The sequence below is a fragment of the Triturus cristatus genome, chromosome 9 (assembly GCF_964204655.1).
Source record: "Triturus cristatus chromosome 9, aTriCri1.1, whole genome shotgun sequence".
NCBI lineage: Eukaryota > Metazoa > Chordata > Amphibia > Caudata > Salamandridae > Triturus > Triturus cristatus.
Genome location: NC_140592.1, coordinates 413,524,907 through 413,546,051, shown reverse-complemented (window position 1 = coordinate 413,546,051; position 21,145 = coordinate 413,524,907). Strand labels below are relative to the sequence as shown.

Genomic DNA, 21,145 nt, shown 5'->3' with positions numbered 1-21,145 from the left:
ATATACTAATTAATACAAATATGTAAAACAATACCATTAGCAAAGCAAATTGCTTTAACTTAAACAAAGGCAAGACCTATTGTATGTCCAATGCTTGTTATATTGTATTTCCTAATTATAACGTCCCTGTAACCTTTTTTTTATTCAGTGAGTTTCTAAGGTTTTCCAAATTCCATTTCTAAAATGTTATGTCCCTCTAATGTTTAGTTTTTTTAGTCAATTTGCACGGTTTATTTTTAATGCTAAGTGTACCACAAGTTATATATATATTTCTTTTATTTTTAACTGCAGACATTTTTTAATAAATATACTTTATATTTGTTTAAAGATATATAAATCACATATGTACTTAATGTAAAATATATAAAGTTTTTATTTATTTAATGAAACAAATGTTATTTGATTTTTAATTAATTTTTGGGTACTACGGTACCTTTGCGGGTCTGAAAACATAGATGGAACTACTACTCTATGGTTTTTTATCTTGATCACATGATCGGAATAAATCCGTGAGTCCGAATCTGCAGATTCCATGAAAAATGTATAAATTATTTCAAATATGTACATCTCTATATTTTGATTAATGAAATCAGTGTGAACATATTTATAAGTATATATAACCCACCTTATATTTGTTTTTCAACAAAGTTACCCATTTTAGGAGTTTCACGAATCCGTAAATCTATACTCCGGATTCGCAAAAACGCTTGAAATCAGACCCAAACATTGTCTGTTGATTGGATATATGAGGACCCAACCCATGCACATGGAAAACCACACCCAAAAACAGTTTGTTCTCCAGTGACGCCTCTAGAAGGAGGATTGAGAACCAGTGCTGCTCTGCTTTTACAGAATGGCTGAAGCTACATCTTCTGTGCAGGATGAATGTCCACAACCTGATCAGGAGGAAGATACACCACCTCAAAGCAAAGAAAGTGACGTCTTGAAGAACTTTCCAATACCTTCTAGGGAAAAGAAGGTAACAGCAAAATATGTACGGTGCAATATCTGCTGCAAGCAGTTATCCAGAGGCACTGCATGGAATCATTCACATCGTACATGTTCCCTGTGGGAGCACTTTACTTTAAACAATTAATAAAATAATTAGTTTTAAGGGCGGGCAGGTTTAGGCCTCAGGGGAGCAACTTAGGGGATTCTAATTTTAGGGCTTAGGGTGGGGGCAGGGTAGTATAAGGTAAGAGGCATAGTTTTAGGCCTCGGGGGAAGGGGAGGGGAAAGGATAGTTTTAAGGGTGAGGAGAGGATGCCACCTTACGGCTAGAGCAGTCGACCTCGAAGATGGGGAACAAGGTTCGAGTCTCAGCATCAACACTCAACATCCTGTGATTCAGGGCAAATCACGTAATCTCCCCGTGCCTAACAAAAATGAATGTGTCCATCTGTAGTGAAACTGGTGCTCATGAAAAGCACTCTGATACCTGATATCTTTGGGTCTAGTTTGCACTATATAACCTCTAAAAAACAAATCTTTAAAGGGCAGGGCAGGTTTAGGCCTCAGGGCAGGGGGGATGTAAGGGGATCACATTTTAGGGCTTAGGGCATGGGGCGGGGGTTGGAGTAGTGGCAAACCTTAACCATGCATACCCCCTTATCATTTATGCCTTTACATTGAAAATGCATGCTAAAGGCATGCGTGGTAAAGGAATGCACGGTTAAAACAAATTCATGGTTCAGCCTGTGTGGTAGAGGCACATTTGGTTTAGCCATGCATGCCTCTGTCATACAACCCGCCACTCCACTCCACTTTATGACATTCCAATCCACTCTACGCACCTTCACTCTAAGACACTCTAACAATACATCACTGTGTGACACGCCACTCCACTGTACTCTAGGACATAGTACTCCACTCTACGCCGCTCCACTCTAAATCTGACACACCAACCCACTCCACTCTTCAGCTCTCCTCTCTATGACACTCCACTCCATGCCACTCCACATCGCACCACTCTTCTATAATCAACTCCACTTCATGCAACTCCATTCTATGGCATGATACTCTACACCATGACACTCTACAACGCTCCACTCTATGCTACTCCATTCTATCCTACTCCACTAAAGTCCACTCTACAGCACTCTACTTCACTCAACAACACTCTATACCCCTCTAGTCTATGACACTGTACTCTAGTCTATACCACTCTTCGACAATCAAGTTCACTCTATGACACTCTATGCGACTCCCTCTACTCCACTCCATGCCGACTTACTCCATTCTACTCTATGACACTCTACTTCATTAAAATCCAGTCTACTCCTCTAATCCACTCCACACCACTCCACTCTACGCCACTCTATGCCACTCCACTCTACCACACTCTACAACACTATACTCCACATTACACCACTCCATTCTGCAAAACTGTACTCCACTCTATGCCACTCTGCTCCACTCCACTCCACTCTACAACACTGTACAACACTCCACTATACGATAATCCACTCTATGACACTCCACTGTACAACACTCCACTCTACAGCACTCTCCTTCACTCTACTATACAACTCTTCAGTCAGCGACACTCCACTCTACAACTCTTCTCCACTCTATGCACTTCACTCTTCGTCACTCCACTCTACGCCATGACACTACTAATAATGAACTTTGAACTTTCGCGAAAGTATTGAAGAATCAGAAACACCCACTAAAAATGATTAATACCTTAATAAACAATTTTATATATTTTAAAACACATTTTTATAAAACAAAATATTGAAGTCCAATGAAAAAGAACACAGGTTGAGGATCAGCTAAAATTAGGAACATTTCATGAATTATTTGTATAGAAAAACAACTTAAACCACACAAACCAAAAATGTATAGCTATAACTTAAACCTATGTACATAGTGTTGCCAACTTGCTAGTTATGCTACTTTAACTATAATTTGTGCCTTCCCCATGCACTGCTTATACCCTTTCATATTACATCACTTTTAAAATGTTATATGATAGCATTTACAACAAGACCGATGACAACTCAAATTACATAATTTATAAGAACACCGTGCATGGCTGAAGGGTGAGTTTTCAGTAAATGTTATGTGGCTAGCAAGTTGACAGCACTGTGCACAGAGGTGTTCAAGTTATAGTAAGTTGTGGGCAGGGTACCAATTATAACTTTAAGCTATAACTATAAATTATATCTTTAAATTTCAAATGTTTATGGTTTGCGTAGTTTAAATTGGTAATTCTAACATCCTCAACTTTTTGCTTTTATATATATGTTGCCAGTAGGTAGTTATAGTTAATACCTTGTTTCCAAAGGTAAATTTTGTTACACAGATCATCCTTTTTGTTATTTGCTGTAAATCAGTTCAGTAGTTTTCGAGATGTTAAAGGAAATCCACATGTTTATATCTGGGCAGAGCTTAAGCAAAAATTTCATAGTGAGATCTGAATTGGAAGTCAGCACTTCAACCAGGAAGTGCTGGCAGTCATGTTGGGACCAATATACACGATAGTACCCCATAGAAATGCATTGTAGTGTGTGGCAAAAAGGGTGATAACAGATTTTAGCAACAATATAAATCATCTGTTGCTAAGGTGATTGTTATATTTCCCCTTACACATTGCATCCACTTGTTATTGCTTATTCTAGGTTCTGGTTCTATTGGAACACTGCTTTGATAAGGTTCCCTCCAGGGAGTCAGTTGCACTGATTACTCGGGAGGACTGAGCTGTATAATTCTGTGCTGCAATCCTTAAATAATAAACTACTCATATATATTTTATATACGAGCGGGAGAAAACTACTCACAATGGATGGAAGCAGCACAGATGAGCAGTTTTTCAGAACCCTGAAAGGATTATTGGCTGATATGGAAATGTAATTTACCATCAGCTCAACGAAGGAATACGAAACACTTGGATTTATTTTGCTTGAAAGATTCTAAGAAGGAGGGAGATCGTGGATTGAAAATTTTGTTAAGAGAAACGTGGGTGCCCTGCATCTGTTTTGACTGTTTTGATTCCAGAAATGGAGTGGTTTCAGGTTGACTGCTTCGTGCCATCGCAGCGAAACGAGGTCGCGTTGTTGGATTAAGAAGTGGGAAAACTGCGGGTCTCACAGTGTTCGTGGATTGAAGATAGAAACATTTTTGGGATGCGGTTATACTGGAATCTTCAAAAGTAAACACACGGGTTACCGTTTGACTCGTGCAGACAACTTGCGTAGGACGTCCGCCGGCGCTGAATCCCCGCGAGCCCATTATCAGTGTCACAGCTTCGTTTTGATCACAAACAGGAAGTAGAAGGCGCAAAGGACTCTGGGATAGCAATCTCGAATCCTGCCACACGCAAAGGATTTTGGGAAGAGTAACTTAATCACGCATACCCGGGGCCATTTTGTTTTCCTTAGATACAGCCTTAGCAACCATAAAGCTAGCTGTAAAGGAAAACGATCGTGTGATAGAGGAGGATTAAACGATTTATGCAGAACTTTTAAGAAAGAGTAAGTAAACATTAGAATAATTTAAAAAAAAGGGTTTTCACACATTCAACATTGATTTTAAGCCAACAAAAAAAAAAGAGGAAGGAATAGAACAAATAGGATTTTGAAGTATTGAGAAATATTAATAGGAACACAACCAAATCATAACTACTAGAAGTTTTAGCTTAGTCTACAGGCTCAAAGCAATTAGTAGGAGCTGAGAGTAATAAGACACTATAAAAAATACAGTAATATTAGAAAAATGCAATATGATCCTCCAGCCAAGTTCCTACAGTCTAAGGGAGAGCCACCATTACCATGGGCAAGATGGAAAGAAGAGTTTGTAAATGATATGAAGGCCATAGATGGGGAAAGAATGGGAGCAGAAAGGAAAAAAAGCATATTACTACACTGTTTGGGATCTGAAGGACAGATGGTGTTTGGGGCATTGCCTGAAATTACTATTGCAGGAAATGCAGAAGCTACCAATGTGTACAAAGAAGCTTTATTGAGAATGGAGAAGAGATTTAAACCCACAAGTAATATTGCATTGAATATGTTTAAGTTTTATACAAGAATTCAAGAGGAAAATGAGTCGTTTGATGACTTTTTGACGGCATTACGTTCACTTAGCTTACATTGCAATTTTGGAAACATCTTGGATGAAATGATAAGGGATCAAATAGTAGTCCATGTTAAATGTAAAAAAACACAAGAACAAATATGGGTGATCCCAAACTATCAGAAGCTATTTTAACTGCAAAGGCTTTCGAACAGATAGAGAAATGGATGCATACTGTAAAAAATATTAATAATAAAAATGATAAAGTAGAAGAAGTGTGCGCGGTTAAACGCCAAGATGAAGAAAAAAAGGATTCACAAAGCCCAAACCAATTTTCATCTCGGAATCCATATTTCAAAGAAAAAAAAAGGTTTGAGGGCAATGTAAGGAATATGACATGCTACAGATGTGGAAATAGAAATCACATGGCTTCATCTGGGGGTTGTCCAGCAGTCAAAAGAGAGTGTAATAACTGTGGTAGAATTGGATATTTTGCGAATATGTGTAGAGATCAAAGGAAAAGTTCAAATCAATATCGTCCAAGGGTCTCATATATGTCAGAAGGTTCTGAACAAGATGTCAGTTCGGGAAGAATGGAAAGGATAGCAGATAGTTCGAAAAATGCAGGATTTGTTGTATCACTAAGTGATAACTTTGCTAGTGTTGGAGCTTCGGAGGACACACACTGTGCTAAACAACCCATGTGTATGGTACAAGTGTCCAAGGTGGATCTGTGTCTCATGGCTGACTCTGGGTCACCTTGGACCATTATTTCTAGACAATATTTTGAGGAAAAACTTAGTGGGGAGTTTGATATAAATAACATTTCACCATCTGATATAAATCCGGTGAGTTATGATGGGTCACGCATTAACATGGTGGGTTATTTTAAAACTCTATTGTACTTTAAAAAAAGATTTGCAAAAATACATCTGTATGTGGCTGTAAAGGGTATAAATGTACTGGGGTGGAAAGACCAATGGAAACTGGGTATAATGTTGAATCCCAGGCTTAAAGATCCTGTTGTGTTGGATGAGTCTGTTTGTATTACTCACATCTCAGGTACAGCTACTGAGAACATGGAAAATGATTTAAAGGATTCATTCAAGGAAGTGTTTTCTGACTCTTTGGGTAAACTTAAAAACTACTCTCATCAGATAATACTCAAAAACAATGTCACTCCGATAAGACAGAAAATCAGACCGGTACTAATCAACGTAAGAGAAGAACTCAAAGAAGTGCTAACAGAACTGGTAGAGGAAGGCATCATAGAACCGATTAACTCATCGGAATGGGTTTCACCCATTGTTTTGGTCCGCAAACCGGACAAAAAATCGAGGCTATGTGTGGATCTAAGAGCATTGGACGCAGGAATCATTGTAGATTGCCATCTTTACCAAATATAAATGAGGTAGTTTTGATGTTAGAAGGTGCAAAAGTATTTTCAACACTAGACTTAAGATCGGCCTACCATCAGGTTCCACTGACAGAAGATTAAAAGATGCTAACAGCATTTATAACTCCACAAGGATTATATCAATACACTAGAATGCCCTTTGGGTTAGCCCCTGCGGCATCTGTCTTCCAAAGAATCATGTTTAATATTTTTAGGGACCTGGATGATTTTGTAAAATGTTTTCAGGACGATATTTTGATCTTTTCAGCAAATGATTCAGATCATCAAAAACATTTGTCTGAAGTGTGTTACTGGTTAAAGGAAAATGGCTTGACACTGAAGGGTCACAAATGTAAAATGTTCAAGAAGAGTGTAGAATATTTGGGTCATACCCTTACAGGGGATGGTGTTGTACCTAAGAAATCCAATGTGGAAAGTATTTTAAATGCTCCTGCTCCAAAAAACAAAGAGCAATTGTTATCTTTTGCAGGGATGTGTGAATATTATTCAAAGTTTGTGACCAATTTTGCGACAAAAATGGAACCTTTAATAGAACTGTTAAGAAGGAATGCTGCATTTGAATGGACGGAGATACAAGAACGAGCATTTTATGACATAAAACAAGATATTGTAAATGCAACCACTTTAAGACCGTTCTGTATGAAGAAACACTGCATTATTACGGTAGATGCTAGTCTATATGGTATAGGTGGGGTTTTTTCACAGAGAAGTGGTAATGAGGAGTGGAACGTCTGCTTTGCTTCAAGCACTCTGAATGACACTGAAAGGCGCTATGCGGTCATAGAGAAAGAACTAGTTGCATGTGTCTGGGCAGTAGAACATTACAGAAATTACATTTGGGGTACCAGTTTCATGTTGAGGACAGATCATAAGCCATTAGTGAGTATACTATCACCGGGTGGGGGTTGGAATTCCACCGCAAGAATTGCTAGGTTAACTTCAAGGTTACAAGAATATTGTTTTGTTACAGAATTTGTTCCTGGGTAAAAAAAATTTACGGCGGATTTTATATCACGCCATCCATGTGTTTCACAATATAAAAGCAAGGTTGATGATTCAGATGTTGTCACTACTATGCAAGATGTGGTAGTTGGGGCTTTTTCTGACATTTCAGAGGAAACATGGAAGGAAAGTGAGAAAAAAGATTTGTTATGGCAAAGTGTTAAAAGGTTTATGGTTGAAGGCTGGCCTAATAAGTGTAATATCTCAGAAAAACTTATGCCTATTTTTAAGATATCTGATGAGTTGAAGTTGAATGGTGATTTTATTTACAAAAATGGGAAGTGTATACCACCTGATGGGGTGAGAGACATTATTCTTAGATTAGCTCATTGTTCTCATCCGGGCATGTCTGTAATGAAACGTTTGAAAAGAAGTTACTTCTGGTGGCCAGGAATGGATCGGATGTTAAACCGCGTAGTTAGTGAATGTGAAATTTGTTGCTCGGCTGATAAGATGCTTAAGGTTGTTGTACCTCCACTTAAAACTGTGGATTGGCCAGAAGAACCTTGGAAGAAGCTGGCTTTTGATATATATGGTCCTTTCTTAAACTTACCTGTAGATTCACGATATGCCTTGGTTCTAGTGGATTACCATTCGAAATGGCCAGAGGTCAGATTTGTTCCGATAGCTACCACAAATAAAGTTTGGGATTTTTTTAAGGAGGTGTTTGCTAAGGAAGGTTGTCCTTCAGTCATTGTTACCGATAATGGGGTTCAGTTGGTCTCCAATGATATGGAAGATTATCTTAAATTTCAGGGGATAAAACACATCACTACATCGTTATATGCACCACATGAAAATGGGCAGGTGGAACGCTTCACCCGTGTTTTGAAAGGTTTTGTTACTGATGTTGTTATGGAGGAGGAGAATTGGAAGACTGAATTAAGGGAAAGGTTGTGGGTGTACAGGATTACGCCGCATTCTACCACAGAGGTTAGTCCTTTTCGTTTGCTGAAAGGAAGAGATCCAGCTTCGAGTATTTGTCCTTGGTGGCTTAAAGAGAAATCTAAAAATAACATAAGGACAGATTATGATATAATGGATACCAGTTTGAGAATAAAAGAAAAACAAAAAAAGTACAGGATGTGGTATGACAAAAAGTAGAACACTAAACAACATAATTTTACAGTAGGAGAATGAGTGAGAATTAAAAAACCTGGTTTTGTAAGTAAGTGCATGAGTACATTTTCTGAACCTATTAAGGTTACTAAGGTCTTTAGAAATTCTCTCATAACTCAGGATGGTAAATTGTGGAACATCAGACGGGTATCCAGATGTACTGGAAGTTATTGTACCAAATTTGTATCACCTAATTCTTCTTGCAATTTTCAGACAAATGGTTCTGATACCACATATGTACATAATGATTCTGTGGCCGATAGGGTCAAGGACTCGTTACGTTCTAGATGTGTACCTGCGAAATTTTTAGATTATGTTACATAGTTTTTGTTTTCTTTTGTTGTTTCTTAGTATTAGTATTTCTTTGTTTTTTTTATATAAGGGAGATGTGTTATATTTCCTCTTATACATTGCATCCACTTGTTATTGCTTATTCTAGGTTCTGGTTCTATTGGAACACTGCTTTGATAAGGTTCCCTCCAGGGAGTCAGCTGCACTGATTACTCTGGAGGACTGAGCTGTATGTTGCTGTGCTGCAATTCTTAAATAATAAACTACTCATATATATTTTACAATTTCATGGATTCTTACAGTGATTTTACCCTTTGAAACCCCCTTCTGCTGGGATTTCAAGAATCATGTTTGAGAGAAAACTGTTTTCTCATGATTTTCCAATAGAGATTATAGAAGGTGCTCCAGAAGCTAAAATGAGAGCATATGTTCTGTAAATTCACAATCTGTTTCTCAGCCATATGAGAAAGAAGTCTGACATTCTCAGTAAAACATGCACTTCCAAGAGGAGCAGCCTCCAGCAATGTCCTGGGGTGCCCACTGCTGGTGGGGCGATGAGGTATCCTTGCCTCCTGAGCGCCTCAGGACTATAGTGGACTTCATACCCCAAGCAGCAGTGCACCGAGAGGCACATTTGCAGAGTGGTGGAGAAAGGGTGTGTAGCCGCTGACCACCTCTCAGCAATCCTGCTTCGTGGGCCTTACTGGAGATAACAGGAGGGCTAGTTGTCCCCCAATGACCCACAAGAGCCAAGGGGACTTCATCCCCCAACTAGTAGTGCACCAGGAGGAACGTTTGCATAGTGGTGGAAAAAGGGGGTGAGGACACCGGAAACCTCTAAGCAAACCCAATGTGTGGGACTTGCTGGAGGTAACAGGAGGGGGTAGTTGACCCCCAAGGTTCCTCAATAGCCAAGGGGATTCCACCCCCCTACAAGTAGTGCACCAGGAGGCACGTTTGCAGACTGGTGGAGAAAAGGGGCATGGTCTCCTGCGATGTCTCAGCAATCCCACCGTGTGGGGCTTACTGGAAATAACAGATGGGGTAGTTTGGCCCCAAGGATGTCCTTGAAGGCCAACTACCCCTGCTGTTACCTCCAGAGGGGCGGCTCCTCCAATAGGGCGAAGGAGCGTCCCCCCACTGCTTTCTCCCAGAACGAGAAGAAGAAACATAAAATGGAAATAACTACCATTTTGTGCTTCTGCTTCTTGCAGTGCGAGAAAGAAAAAGGGTTTGGTTGCAGGTGGGCAGGTGGGCAGGGCTGCTCTGAGAGCAGGCCTGGGCAGGGGAGGAGTGATGTGCCCACTGCTGAATGCATATGACTGGTTTGGTCGGCCCTCTGGGGCCGACCAAACCAGTCATGTGCACTCTGCCCTTCTCCATGCAGGCTGCAATGCAGCCTACATGGAGAACATGGACAGACCATTAACCTCTGGCTGGGCGGCATCCCACCCATTCACAACGTTGCTTGTAGTGTTGCTATTGGCTTAGGGGTGGGAGCCTGGCTGCCTGGCTGCCTGGCTGCCTGGCTGCCTGGCTGCCTGCTTCCTGTTCCTGCCAGAGGCAGGAGAGCAGGAGAAGAGCAGAGATGACTCGGGACCCATAAGGCGGGAAGGTACGTTTAATTTTTTAATTATTAAATTATACCCCCCCCCGCGTGTGACCTCCCCGCGAGACCCCCCCACCCCCATCCATGAGTCATGCCGGCCACGACTGTACCTCCAGTAAGTCCCACAGAGCGAGGTTGCTAAGAGGTGTTTGGAGGCCATGCCCCCTCTCTCCACCACTCGTGTGGCTTGTGGTGCACTACTGATTGGGGAATAAAGTCCACTTTACTCCTGAGGGACCTTGGGGGCCAAGAAGCCCCCCTGGTACCTCTTGTAAATCCTACACAGCTGGATTCCTGAGAGTGGGTTGGAAGCCCATCCCCCTTTCGCTACCACTGTGCAAACACGATTACTAGTTTAAAAAAACATAGGAATTAACTGAAAAAACCAAAGGTTACATGGACTTTATAATTAGTAATTATCATTTTAAGAGCCTTAGAAATTCACTGAAAAAACAAAGGTTACTGGGACATTATAGTTAGGAAATAGAATTTAAAAAACCTTAGAAATACACTGAAAAAAACAAAGATTACAGGGATGTTATAGTTAGGGTCAGGCTTCACTTGTACAAAACCTGTGAAATTCAGCAGTTATAGTTAGCTGTGCTAACTGTAACTCACACCCTCGCAGTCCACTGCTTAGGACCTCACATATTACATCACTCACAACATGGTCAGTGACATCACTGATGACATCTTAAAAGACATCACTGATGACATCATCCACAAAATATCTGATGCTCCCACACACACCCCAATATAATCTTTCATACACCCACTCCAACTTCCACACTACCATTCTCAAAACCATTGACACACCATACCAGTACTTACACACCTACTCACTGATTCGTAGGTCTACACACACATTCACTCATACTCGCATACAGCTACTCATACACCAACACCCTCACTAATGCAGACACTGATATAGTCACTCATACTCCCATGCAGCCAGTCACACGCCCATAGAGCTACTTACACACCTACTCACTAACCTATAGAGTCAATCACACATCCAGTTACTCACCCTCTACAATTATACACACACTCTCTCACTTATTCGTACTGACGCAGGCACACACTTACAGCTACTCTCACAATGACTCACTCACACATAGTCACTCATGTACTCCAACACTCACCTATACTGCCTTTAACATATGCAGTTACTCACCCATAATCCACTGACACTCAGTCACCCATGCAGCCCCTCACAAACACACTTACTAACCCATACAGCTACTGACTCACCCGCCCACTCATCTATGCAGGCAATCATACACACCCTCACCCACCCACACAGACACTCATACAGCCATGGAGGTACTCAGAAAACCAATCAGTCACCCATACAACCACTCCCGCCCCCCAGTCACACACCCATACAGCCACTTAGACACCAAATGACAGACAGATACAGACATTCACGCAGCCAGTCACTCATCCATATATTTACTGAGGCAGCTAATCATTGACTTATACAGTCAGTCACGCACCCACTGAATCATCCGTACAGGCACTTATACACCCACTGAGAAACCAATACACCTTGGAATGTCTATTTAACTACTCATAAACATTTTAAAAACCCTCACAGTCACTGGATGATGTGATCAGTGATGCTTTTTGAGATGTCATCAGTGATATGTGACAAAAACCTCAACTTTGAAACACATGCCAAATCAGTGGCGGGAAAGTGTTTTGGACTATTGCGCGGCCTCAGTCCGATTTTGGGTCTTATTGATGCCCAAACACGCCAGTTGATCATTCAAGCTTCTATCCTGGCCCATCTGGACTACTGCAATGTGCTTCTTCTCGGCTCTAGTAAATCTGTGCTTAATAGATTGCAGCGGGTCCAGAACGTGGCAGCACGTGCTATCTTTGCCCTCCCTAAATTCAGCCATGCCTCTAATCTCCTCTGTCCCCTACACTGGCTGCCCCTCAAACAGCGTGTTTGCTTTAAGACTCTCTGCATCACGCATAAGATACTGACAGGAAGCGCCCCAGACATTCTAGGCGATATATGCACTCTGTACACCCCACCGCGTGCACTGCGTTCGGCGAACCAGTGTCTTGCACGTATCCCTCGCATACGCAGAACTAGATCTGGCGGCCGCTCCTTTGGACATCTGGCCCCCGCTCTTTGGAATTCTGTCTCCCTACACATTCACAGTAACCCTCACCATCAGGCCTTGAGACGTCTTGTGAAGACCTGGCTCTTTTCTCAGGTCTAACCCCTTGGTCTTGTCCCCTGCCAAGTCTTGCTGCAGCACTGGGACGCCTCTTTACCGAGGCAGCCATGCGCTTTACAAATATTATAATCTAATCTAATCTAATGACGTCACTGACCAAATCAAGAGTGATATAATATGCAAGGTCATAAGGAGTGCATTGCAGGTGCGCGAGTTTTTAACTAGCTCAGCTAACTATAGCTGTTGAATTTCACTGGTTTGTACGAGTTAAATCTGACCATAATGTATCTGTAACCTTTTCACTGGTTTCACCAAGCGAGATAGATAGACAGGCAGACAGACAGACAGACAGACAGAGAGACAGACAGACAGACAGACAGACAGACAGACAGCCAGCCAGACAGACAGACAGCCAGCCAGCCAGCCAGCCAGACAGACAGACAGACAGACAGACAGACAGACAGACAGACAGACAGACAGACAGACAGACAGACAGACAGACAGACAGACAGACAGACAGATAGATAGATAGATAGATAGATAGATAGATAGATAGATAGATAGATAGATAGATAGATAGATAGATAGATAGATAGATAGATAGATAGATAGATAGATAGATAGATAGATAGATAGATAGATAGATAGATAGATAGATAGATAGATAGATATGGTGCTGGGCACTCACCTAGCAATATAATTTTACAAAAAACAGGTCTAAAAATAACCAAGCATAGACAAATTGGCGTTGCTAATGCTTGTTGGCTTATTGAGTCCTGTCAGCCAGAGAAGCCACAAAGCAATGTTCTTGACCAAAACATAAAGCTTCTGGAATTGTCATTTCTGAACATGAGCAACAAATAGGGTTATATCTATTTCTGTCCTTTTCCTCCCCAGACAGCTGCGCAAGGTGCCTGCTGTAATTCACATTATAAACGTCAGTTGAATTAAAACGGAAATTTCCATTTCTACAGAGTCTTCGTTTATAGACAGACCCCCCTTTCCCCTTGTTTTTATCCCGGTTATACCCTGGTGCACTATCATTCATTCTTCAGTTTACAGGAACTCCCACTCAGACTCGTCTGGAAGTTTGTGGGTAAAACAGTTGCCATTTCTGAGACAAAGTTACTCAGGGAGTGTGTTTATTTTACCTATGTTTTACAGGGTCTAAATTCCAATCCTTTCCAGGCACAGGGGTCAGAGTGCGTAGACAGCATCTCGGCAGTTTTACTCCGACATTTCCAGATAACAAATGTTACAACAGCACCGGGGTAATAATATATTTCGCCAAATGTGTGCACTGCCTGACGAGGGCAAAAATGTACCATTCCCAATGACTGATCATTGTAATAACAAGCATTTGCAATGCAAACAGGTCTCGCATTTACGCGAGTTTGAGCTATTGGCATTGAAAATGATATTGCCTTTTATTTGTGTTTTGTTTTTTAAAACATAAATAAAAGGCATTTTTATTTACAATGCCAATGGCTTAAAGTTTCGTAAATGCGAGACCTATTGCATTGCAAATGCTTTTTTTTCTTGTTTCAAGTAGGCGCTACCAGAGTAATGGCGCTAGAAGAACCCCTGTCCTCCGATGATTTTTTGCACAGATCATCCCTGGAAACGAACTTTCCACCAGGAATGGACTGAAAGGAAACATCCATTCAGGGAGAACAGTTTCTGGTGCCAACTGTAAAGACAACTCTACAACACCTTGCTACTAGTGCGGGGACTTGTACCCTTGCCGCAGAGGGGACGCAACGCCAAAAGCAGAAGACCTTTCCTGTGAGCTACAGATCCTAGTGCTCCATGACAAGGGGCAGAGTTGCGTGGCATGCTTTGTTAACCCTGCTTTTTAATCTAATAACTGCGCAGTCACACCAAGAAAACATACAAGTGCACTAACAGAATACATCATCTGACCTACGAATGTGCCTTTATCTCTCATCAGCACAACATCAACTAAGCACTTATCAAGTGAACTAACCAGAACAGAAGCCATATCTGTAAAAGACAAAACAAAATATTCCACATATAGGTTACTAAACACAAGCGGAAAGAATCGACGAGATAACTCCAGTGTGTGTTGCAATCTGCCCCCATTGCAACCCTAACTACACATTAAAGTTTGGTGTAAATTGGTCGTTAAAGTCAAATGTATATGCCACCAGAAGGTGCTTACCTGTGGAAGTGATATGTCAGTTTTAGCAAGAGGCATGAATGTGGACTCACATTTGCATAACACAGCTCTGCGGACAATGCACCCACTACTGAGGTGACTGGGGGTATTCAGTGCTGCTCTCCAGTGCCACATACCAGATGTAAAACGACATCAGCATGTCCGAGACACATTAAACACACAGCAGTTCAAACAGCCGTTAGCCACAGGCAGTATTTAGGAGCATGTGAGCAGGTGTTATTTATATTACAATATTACATTTGAATGTTCTCTTCTGGCCATATGTTCTCTGCACTGCACATAATAAAACAAGGCAAAGGCTGGGCCCCCGTAGTGGCACGAGCAGCACCATGAGTGCATGGAAGTGGGTGGGGCCGCAAAGAAGTCACAGACTGCAGGTTAGAGGGGGAGAGCGGCTGCGAGCAGCACAGCTCACACACGCTCAGGAGGACTGTAATACAACACGCCGGGCATGCAACAGCGGGTGGGCCCCCACTTCCCTCCTGCAGACATGGGCAAACAAGGCAAAGGCTGGGCCCCGTAGTGGCACCAGCACCACCGGGAGTGCATGGAAGGGGGCGGGCCCGCAAAGAAGTCACAGACTGTGGGAGGGAGGGGGAGAGACTGATAGAAAGTAGTCTGTTCAGTAAAGGGGCTGATAGCCGTGGAAGGATACAAATGATGACTGAGGAGGGACTAACAAGCCTCAAACCAATTGGATGGCAGCATTTAAGACAAAAGCCAATGGGCAGAGAGTGGGCGGAGCTTCCACAAAGCTTCCACACTACAGTGTATACTGCATGCCTCGCAAAGCGATGGCAGCACATTCGTGCTGCATCGCTAGGCGAGACCTAAAAATTGCATTTTGAACCGTTCTAAGAAATGGCAGTGACAAAATGGCAAAAAAACATGTAGTAGAGCGTGCACTCCTTCCCTTTATTGTTATCCAAACTTCACGAACTTTAGTGCGTGCAAACAGTGTCCGTGGATCGCCACTGGCCACAGTCAATACTCCTGTATTCAAAAAAGAGCACTCCTTTCGCGCTCCCACTGATGCACTGCCAGACCTGGGAATCACTCCCACATATATGTCCTTAAACCAGGTATTCCATTGTAAACACTTTATACCATATCATTTTTGTCATCCAATATTCTAGTTATGCTCTCTTAATCTTCATCACAGCGGAGGCAGTTTGATTGAATCTGTAAACTTTATTAATTCTTCCAATATCAAATGCTCGCCATTCCAGGCTTTAAACAGAGGTACATCCAAATCAATCACAGTTCGAAGTCAGCAAGCTGTATAGATACCGAATGCATTTCGAGCCAACTTGGCTCTTCGTCGGGGGTTACTGAAACAAATACGATAGACAACTCAGTCACATTTTCATTGTAAACAATGTTTTAAATAGTGAAAGCAACATAAATTCCACAAAACTCATAACCACCTCCGTATCCCCACCATATTATAAATTAAAAGTTGATACTTAAAATACTGATGATTTCAGCCCCATGCCCCTCCCCTGCTATACCCAAAACTCTACATATCTATAATGTGCTAAGAACTCATAAACACTGTGTTCCCAACCCTGGTCTAACATGATTTTGACTGTTGAGTAATTAACCCACTCTCCCCTACCTATTGCACCCTGTGCTGTACCTTTCTTCAGTGCAATAAAACCAACATAAATGCCTTTATTCAAACTGCTCGTCACCCCATTCACCATCCTCCCATAATTCATCACTACTTTCACTCCTAACCCGATCCCCTCCTTCTCCATGACCCTGTTTCTTTACCTTGCGTCCACACTTGGCTCCTACGCTCTGGTGCCTCATACCATTCTCTGTGAATGCACTCTCTTCCTCCCTCTTCCCAGCTGTTAATCCACCGAATCAGCTGCACCCACTCTCACTTTTAAACCCTCGCGCTACTTGCCCTTGCGCTACCTGCTTCCAAACCACGTGACTAGCCTTCCCTTACAGCTACGAACACTAACCACCATCACTCAACCCAACAACTCTCTCTCCCATAATGCACCTCCCCGTCACGCTACGTGACCCAACACACTTATCCTCTAAACCTTGAATGGGAATCCTCAAAAAACTATCCTTACCTCACCCCGTCCCTGCAATCATCATGACAAAAGCTTCACTACTAAAGAATATAAATTAATAGAATGGCCTCAATATTAAAAACCGATATTAGAAAATATAGTACAATCAAATGCTATAGTGCCTAAAAAATACATACACAATATTTGTGATGTCAAAAACTAAATTAACCCCATGTACAACGTGATAGCAATGACAATACATGCACAAAAGAATATGACAATGTGAGCTCACACTGCTAACAACCATATGCAGTTGCTTTCACTGTCTGTCGTAAATGTCCAAGCTTTTTTGATAATTGAACTTCATTTCTTCTGTCTCCGCGGTGACAAATAAGTATTTATGGGGTGGTGCGTGCGGGCAGCTACAGCGCGCGCCTCCTCTCCCCGGCTCACTCGTAAACAGAGGGCATACGGGATGCAGGCGCACAGCACGTGCATGGTCTTCCCCAGCTGATTGGATAAACTCTGCCTGAACCTTATCTGTCACGCCTCCTGAGATAACAGAACAGTGATAAAACAGAGAGACGCCGCAGACTCGGTGTCCCAAGGATGTGTACAAAAAAGCCACAGGGTGGTAACCAAAAACCCTGCAGAGCAACAAAAGACAGGGTTTTAAATAAATATGGACATTGACCAATTGAAAGCATGGGCGGGATCAGAAGTCCTTCTCCCAAAAATACTTTTACGCCAATAAATCTCGCTATGCGACAGCGCATGCACGCTGCAACCCTAGGCGAGACCTAAAAATGCCTCTTAAGATTGTTTTTGTGCAGGTAGGTGTCCCTTCCTGCACAAAAACAATCCTGTGTGCAATGGAGGCACCCTTGCACCATGGTGTAAGGGTGCCTACGTTGGTGCTAGGCTGCCGAAACAATGCCAGGCAGAAAGGACAGGATGCACCGTATTGCTTAAATGTAGTGCATTCCTGCCCTTTCACTTTGGTGTAGGGCAGAGCAGCGAGGTGCCTTGTTGTGCTTCCCTACACCAAAATCCCATAAATAAACCCCTGAGTGTCTGTGTGGTATTCCTGCAGAAGTGGCAGGAGATTCGTTTTTTTCACTTTTTACAATTCCAGCAAAAATCCTGGTTAAAAGTTGTGGCGACTCCTCCGCTAAGGCGGAAGAGTGTAGCCCCACTGCTCAAGAGGAAAACTAAAATGCACTCCCTAAGTGCGCCAGACTGCTTGGCCGGCCCTCTTGGGCCGGCCAAACAGGCCTGCGCACTTTGCATCTTCCCAACCAGGCTGTAATGCACAGCCTGGTGAACAACATGCCCAGCCTCCCATTCCCTATCTGAGTTCCGATCCACGCTGCTCAGACCAATCACAACACTGCATTGCAGTGTTGAGATTGGCTCAGGGGGGCCTGGGAGCTTCCTGTTTCTGGGACAGGAACAGGAAGAAGAGGATGGAGGAGAGGCTGCGGCCGGCTGGCCGGCCGTAGCGATGTAAATATTTGTTTTTCTTTTTCATCCCTCCATCCACCCGCACTGCCTCATCCCCCCGCCTGGGTCTGGTATCAGCTGCTAATGGTTAAAAGGCCATCAAATCACAACCATTTAGTGATCTCCCCAAACACTGATTAGCTCTTACATACCTATCCTTCACTGTAACACCTTTCACATTATAAGGTGAGTTTTTCAAGAGCAAAGAAGGCAGGTGACTATCCAATTCGCTGCTGTTGTGTTTACAAGCGGGGAAATACAATTATTTGCGGCCTGATGCTCAATCAATGTTAGAGGTGGGCCCAAAATAAGCTAAGCCTGTGAAATATATATTGTGTAGGGTCAATCAATATTGTAAAAGTATGATGAAGTCTCTTCAAAATTCAAAACATGTTTTTCTTTAACATGCAGAAGTATTTCAGGTTGGAACTTTAGATGGTATCGCAGAATTAAGAGGCATTTATTAGAAATTATAGTTTCGAAAACATGAATTTAGAAACATTTGTGATCACCCTCCCACTGCGCTAATGAAGATGCCATTATTGAACCAAGGGGAATGAGGTTGTTGTGTACACCATATGTGGCCTAGATTATTATTGATGAAGCTACATTAAACCATATTATGAATTACAAGGTATTTTTGTACACTGCAGACCCTGAAATTATCTATTTCAAGCTGCTGTCAAATGTTATGATAAAGGGAAAAAAGGCATAGTGGCGGTAACTGTCGAAGATCACACAATATGAGCAGCCGAGATTGACCCAACATCTCCTGGGTGAGTAAGTTAGCAACTAGTTGGTATCTCTTTCTCTCTCATGTTACATCAAAGGTTAATGTGTAATTTCTTGAAGTGCTACACCACCACACTGTGTGAAATAAATATGGGTATTATATGTTAAGTTGAAACAAGAAGCCGTTCTAGAAAATGCTCTTTAAGTGTTAAGCTTCTAGGGTGGGGATCATAAACCATGTGAAGGCTCAGAGGCAATCATTTGGATAGAGCACAGTCTGAGCTTTCAGTGCCTTTTCCATCTCTAGTCTACATTGCAAGGCACATCTGGCTGCACACATTAGATGAATTTAACGATATTGCCTCAGGCAAAATCATAGCTTTTCTGTTGTGAAGTGTGACATTCCACAGGTTAACCTAAATTGGTGTAAGTCAAATACCATCACACACACTGATGGGTATCCCACACTCAACAAATATTCCTAGTAGAGTTGGATTTTGTGAGCATCACCCTATTCACTGGAAACAAAAATAAATGTGTTAGACCCCCACCCATTTCAATAGTGACATGCTTCATCAGCAGGTCTCATCCTAATCCCTAAAAACCAGTATGGGCTTGACCATATTCCAGGGAGCACTTTGAATATAAATACCAGGGTCATTTTTACAATATAAATGAACCTCCAAGGTATCCCTTTATTATCGTTTGTTCAGGTATGATTACAAAACAAATGTAGGTGTAAAGACGGGGAATAGAGACAATATATATATATGTCAACATGTTTCAGCCTGTAAAACGTTTGTCACGTGGGGTCGAGGGCTTTCATCAGGACAAGAAATGCCCCAGAATCTAACTTCCTGTCTACTTCTTTGATTAAGTGGGACAGACAAACATGCAACACTGATTACATGCATTAACTGCCTTATTAGTCCAATGAGTTGGAGTGATATTAAATCTTGATTCGTGTTAGAAAATACACATCTGTATTTGTCCTAAGTCTATAGACCCAACTTTGTTCCTGTTCTAACAGACCTTTTGACATATCGTTACTTGGTGTAATTTTCTCAATTAATGTCTAATGGAGGTCCGTATCGCATTGTCCTTTTTCAACATAGTGTTTGGTTAGCTTAGTAGGGGATCGCTGGAGGTAAAATGTTCTTTTGGTGTTTGCTGATCCATATCTTGATCTTTCCATATCTTGATCTTTCTTGACATCATGCGTATATATCTCAATTCACATGTGCATTCAACCAGCTATATTACAATTTTCGGCTTACTGTTAGTGTGGTTTTTCTGCTCCCATGGTGTTGCTAGGTTGAGATCAGGACTCGTAGTGTGTTTTGTAAGGGGCCCACAGAGCATTGCTCACAAGGCAAGTGGCCTATACCCCTTGGGAGCCCCCATAGAATGTCTTGGTTTTCAGTGATACACTTTTTAGGTCCATTATAGACTAAGAGGTTCCTGAAGCTAAAGTTCCTTTTGAAACTAGAAGAGCGGTTTTTCAAAGGTCAGCTCCTTGCATGTTAAAATTCACCAATTCTTAGTGATGATTTTTTTTCACTTGGTTGGAGATGTGCTCACTGAAATGATGTCTTTTTTGTCCTCCTTGTTCTTATCTAATAGGAAATTCTCTCTGTGATTATTCCTGCCTCTCTTATTGGCTCTCTGAATGAGTCTCCTAAGGTAATGTCTCTCTATTAAATTTGTGGTGAGTACTGCTGTTTCTTTTTTGTAATCCTCTATATTGGAGCAATTCTTTCTTATGCGGAGGAATTGTACCACTGGGAGATTCTCCCTGAGCGCCTGGAGGGGTGGCACTCTCAAAATTGTATAAAACTATGACCCTTGGTGGATTTTGTGTACAGTTTGGTAATTAATCTGCCCGTTCTGATTTTATGGCTCCATCAAGGAGGATTTTTAGACAAAAAATTAAGTTGGAAATATTGATTGAAAAAATATTAGAGAAAAAAATATTTCGACATGACAATATTGTGATGCAGAAATATTGTTGTCAAGAATATCCCTTTTCTA

At 41.8% G+C, this 21,145-nt stretch overlaps 1 protein-coding gene across 1 annotated transcript in view; it reads right to left on the bottom strand.

The window, feature by feature from the left end:
• Nucleotides 1–16,103: 16,103 nt before the first annotated feature.
• LOC146798064 (uncharacterized) overlaps nucleotides 16,104–21,145 on the bottom strand; it is a 34,577-nt gene continuing 29,535 nt past the window's right edge. The window contains exon 3 of the mRNA XM_085627693.1: nucleotides 16,104–16,177. Coding sequence (XP_085483819.1) covers nucleotides 16,104–16,177 — 74 coding nt within the window. The remainder of the gene's footprint in view (nucleotides 16,178–21,145) is intronic.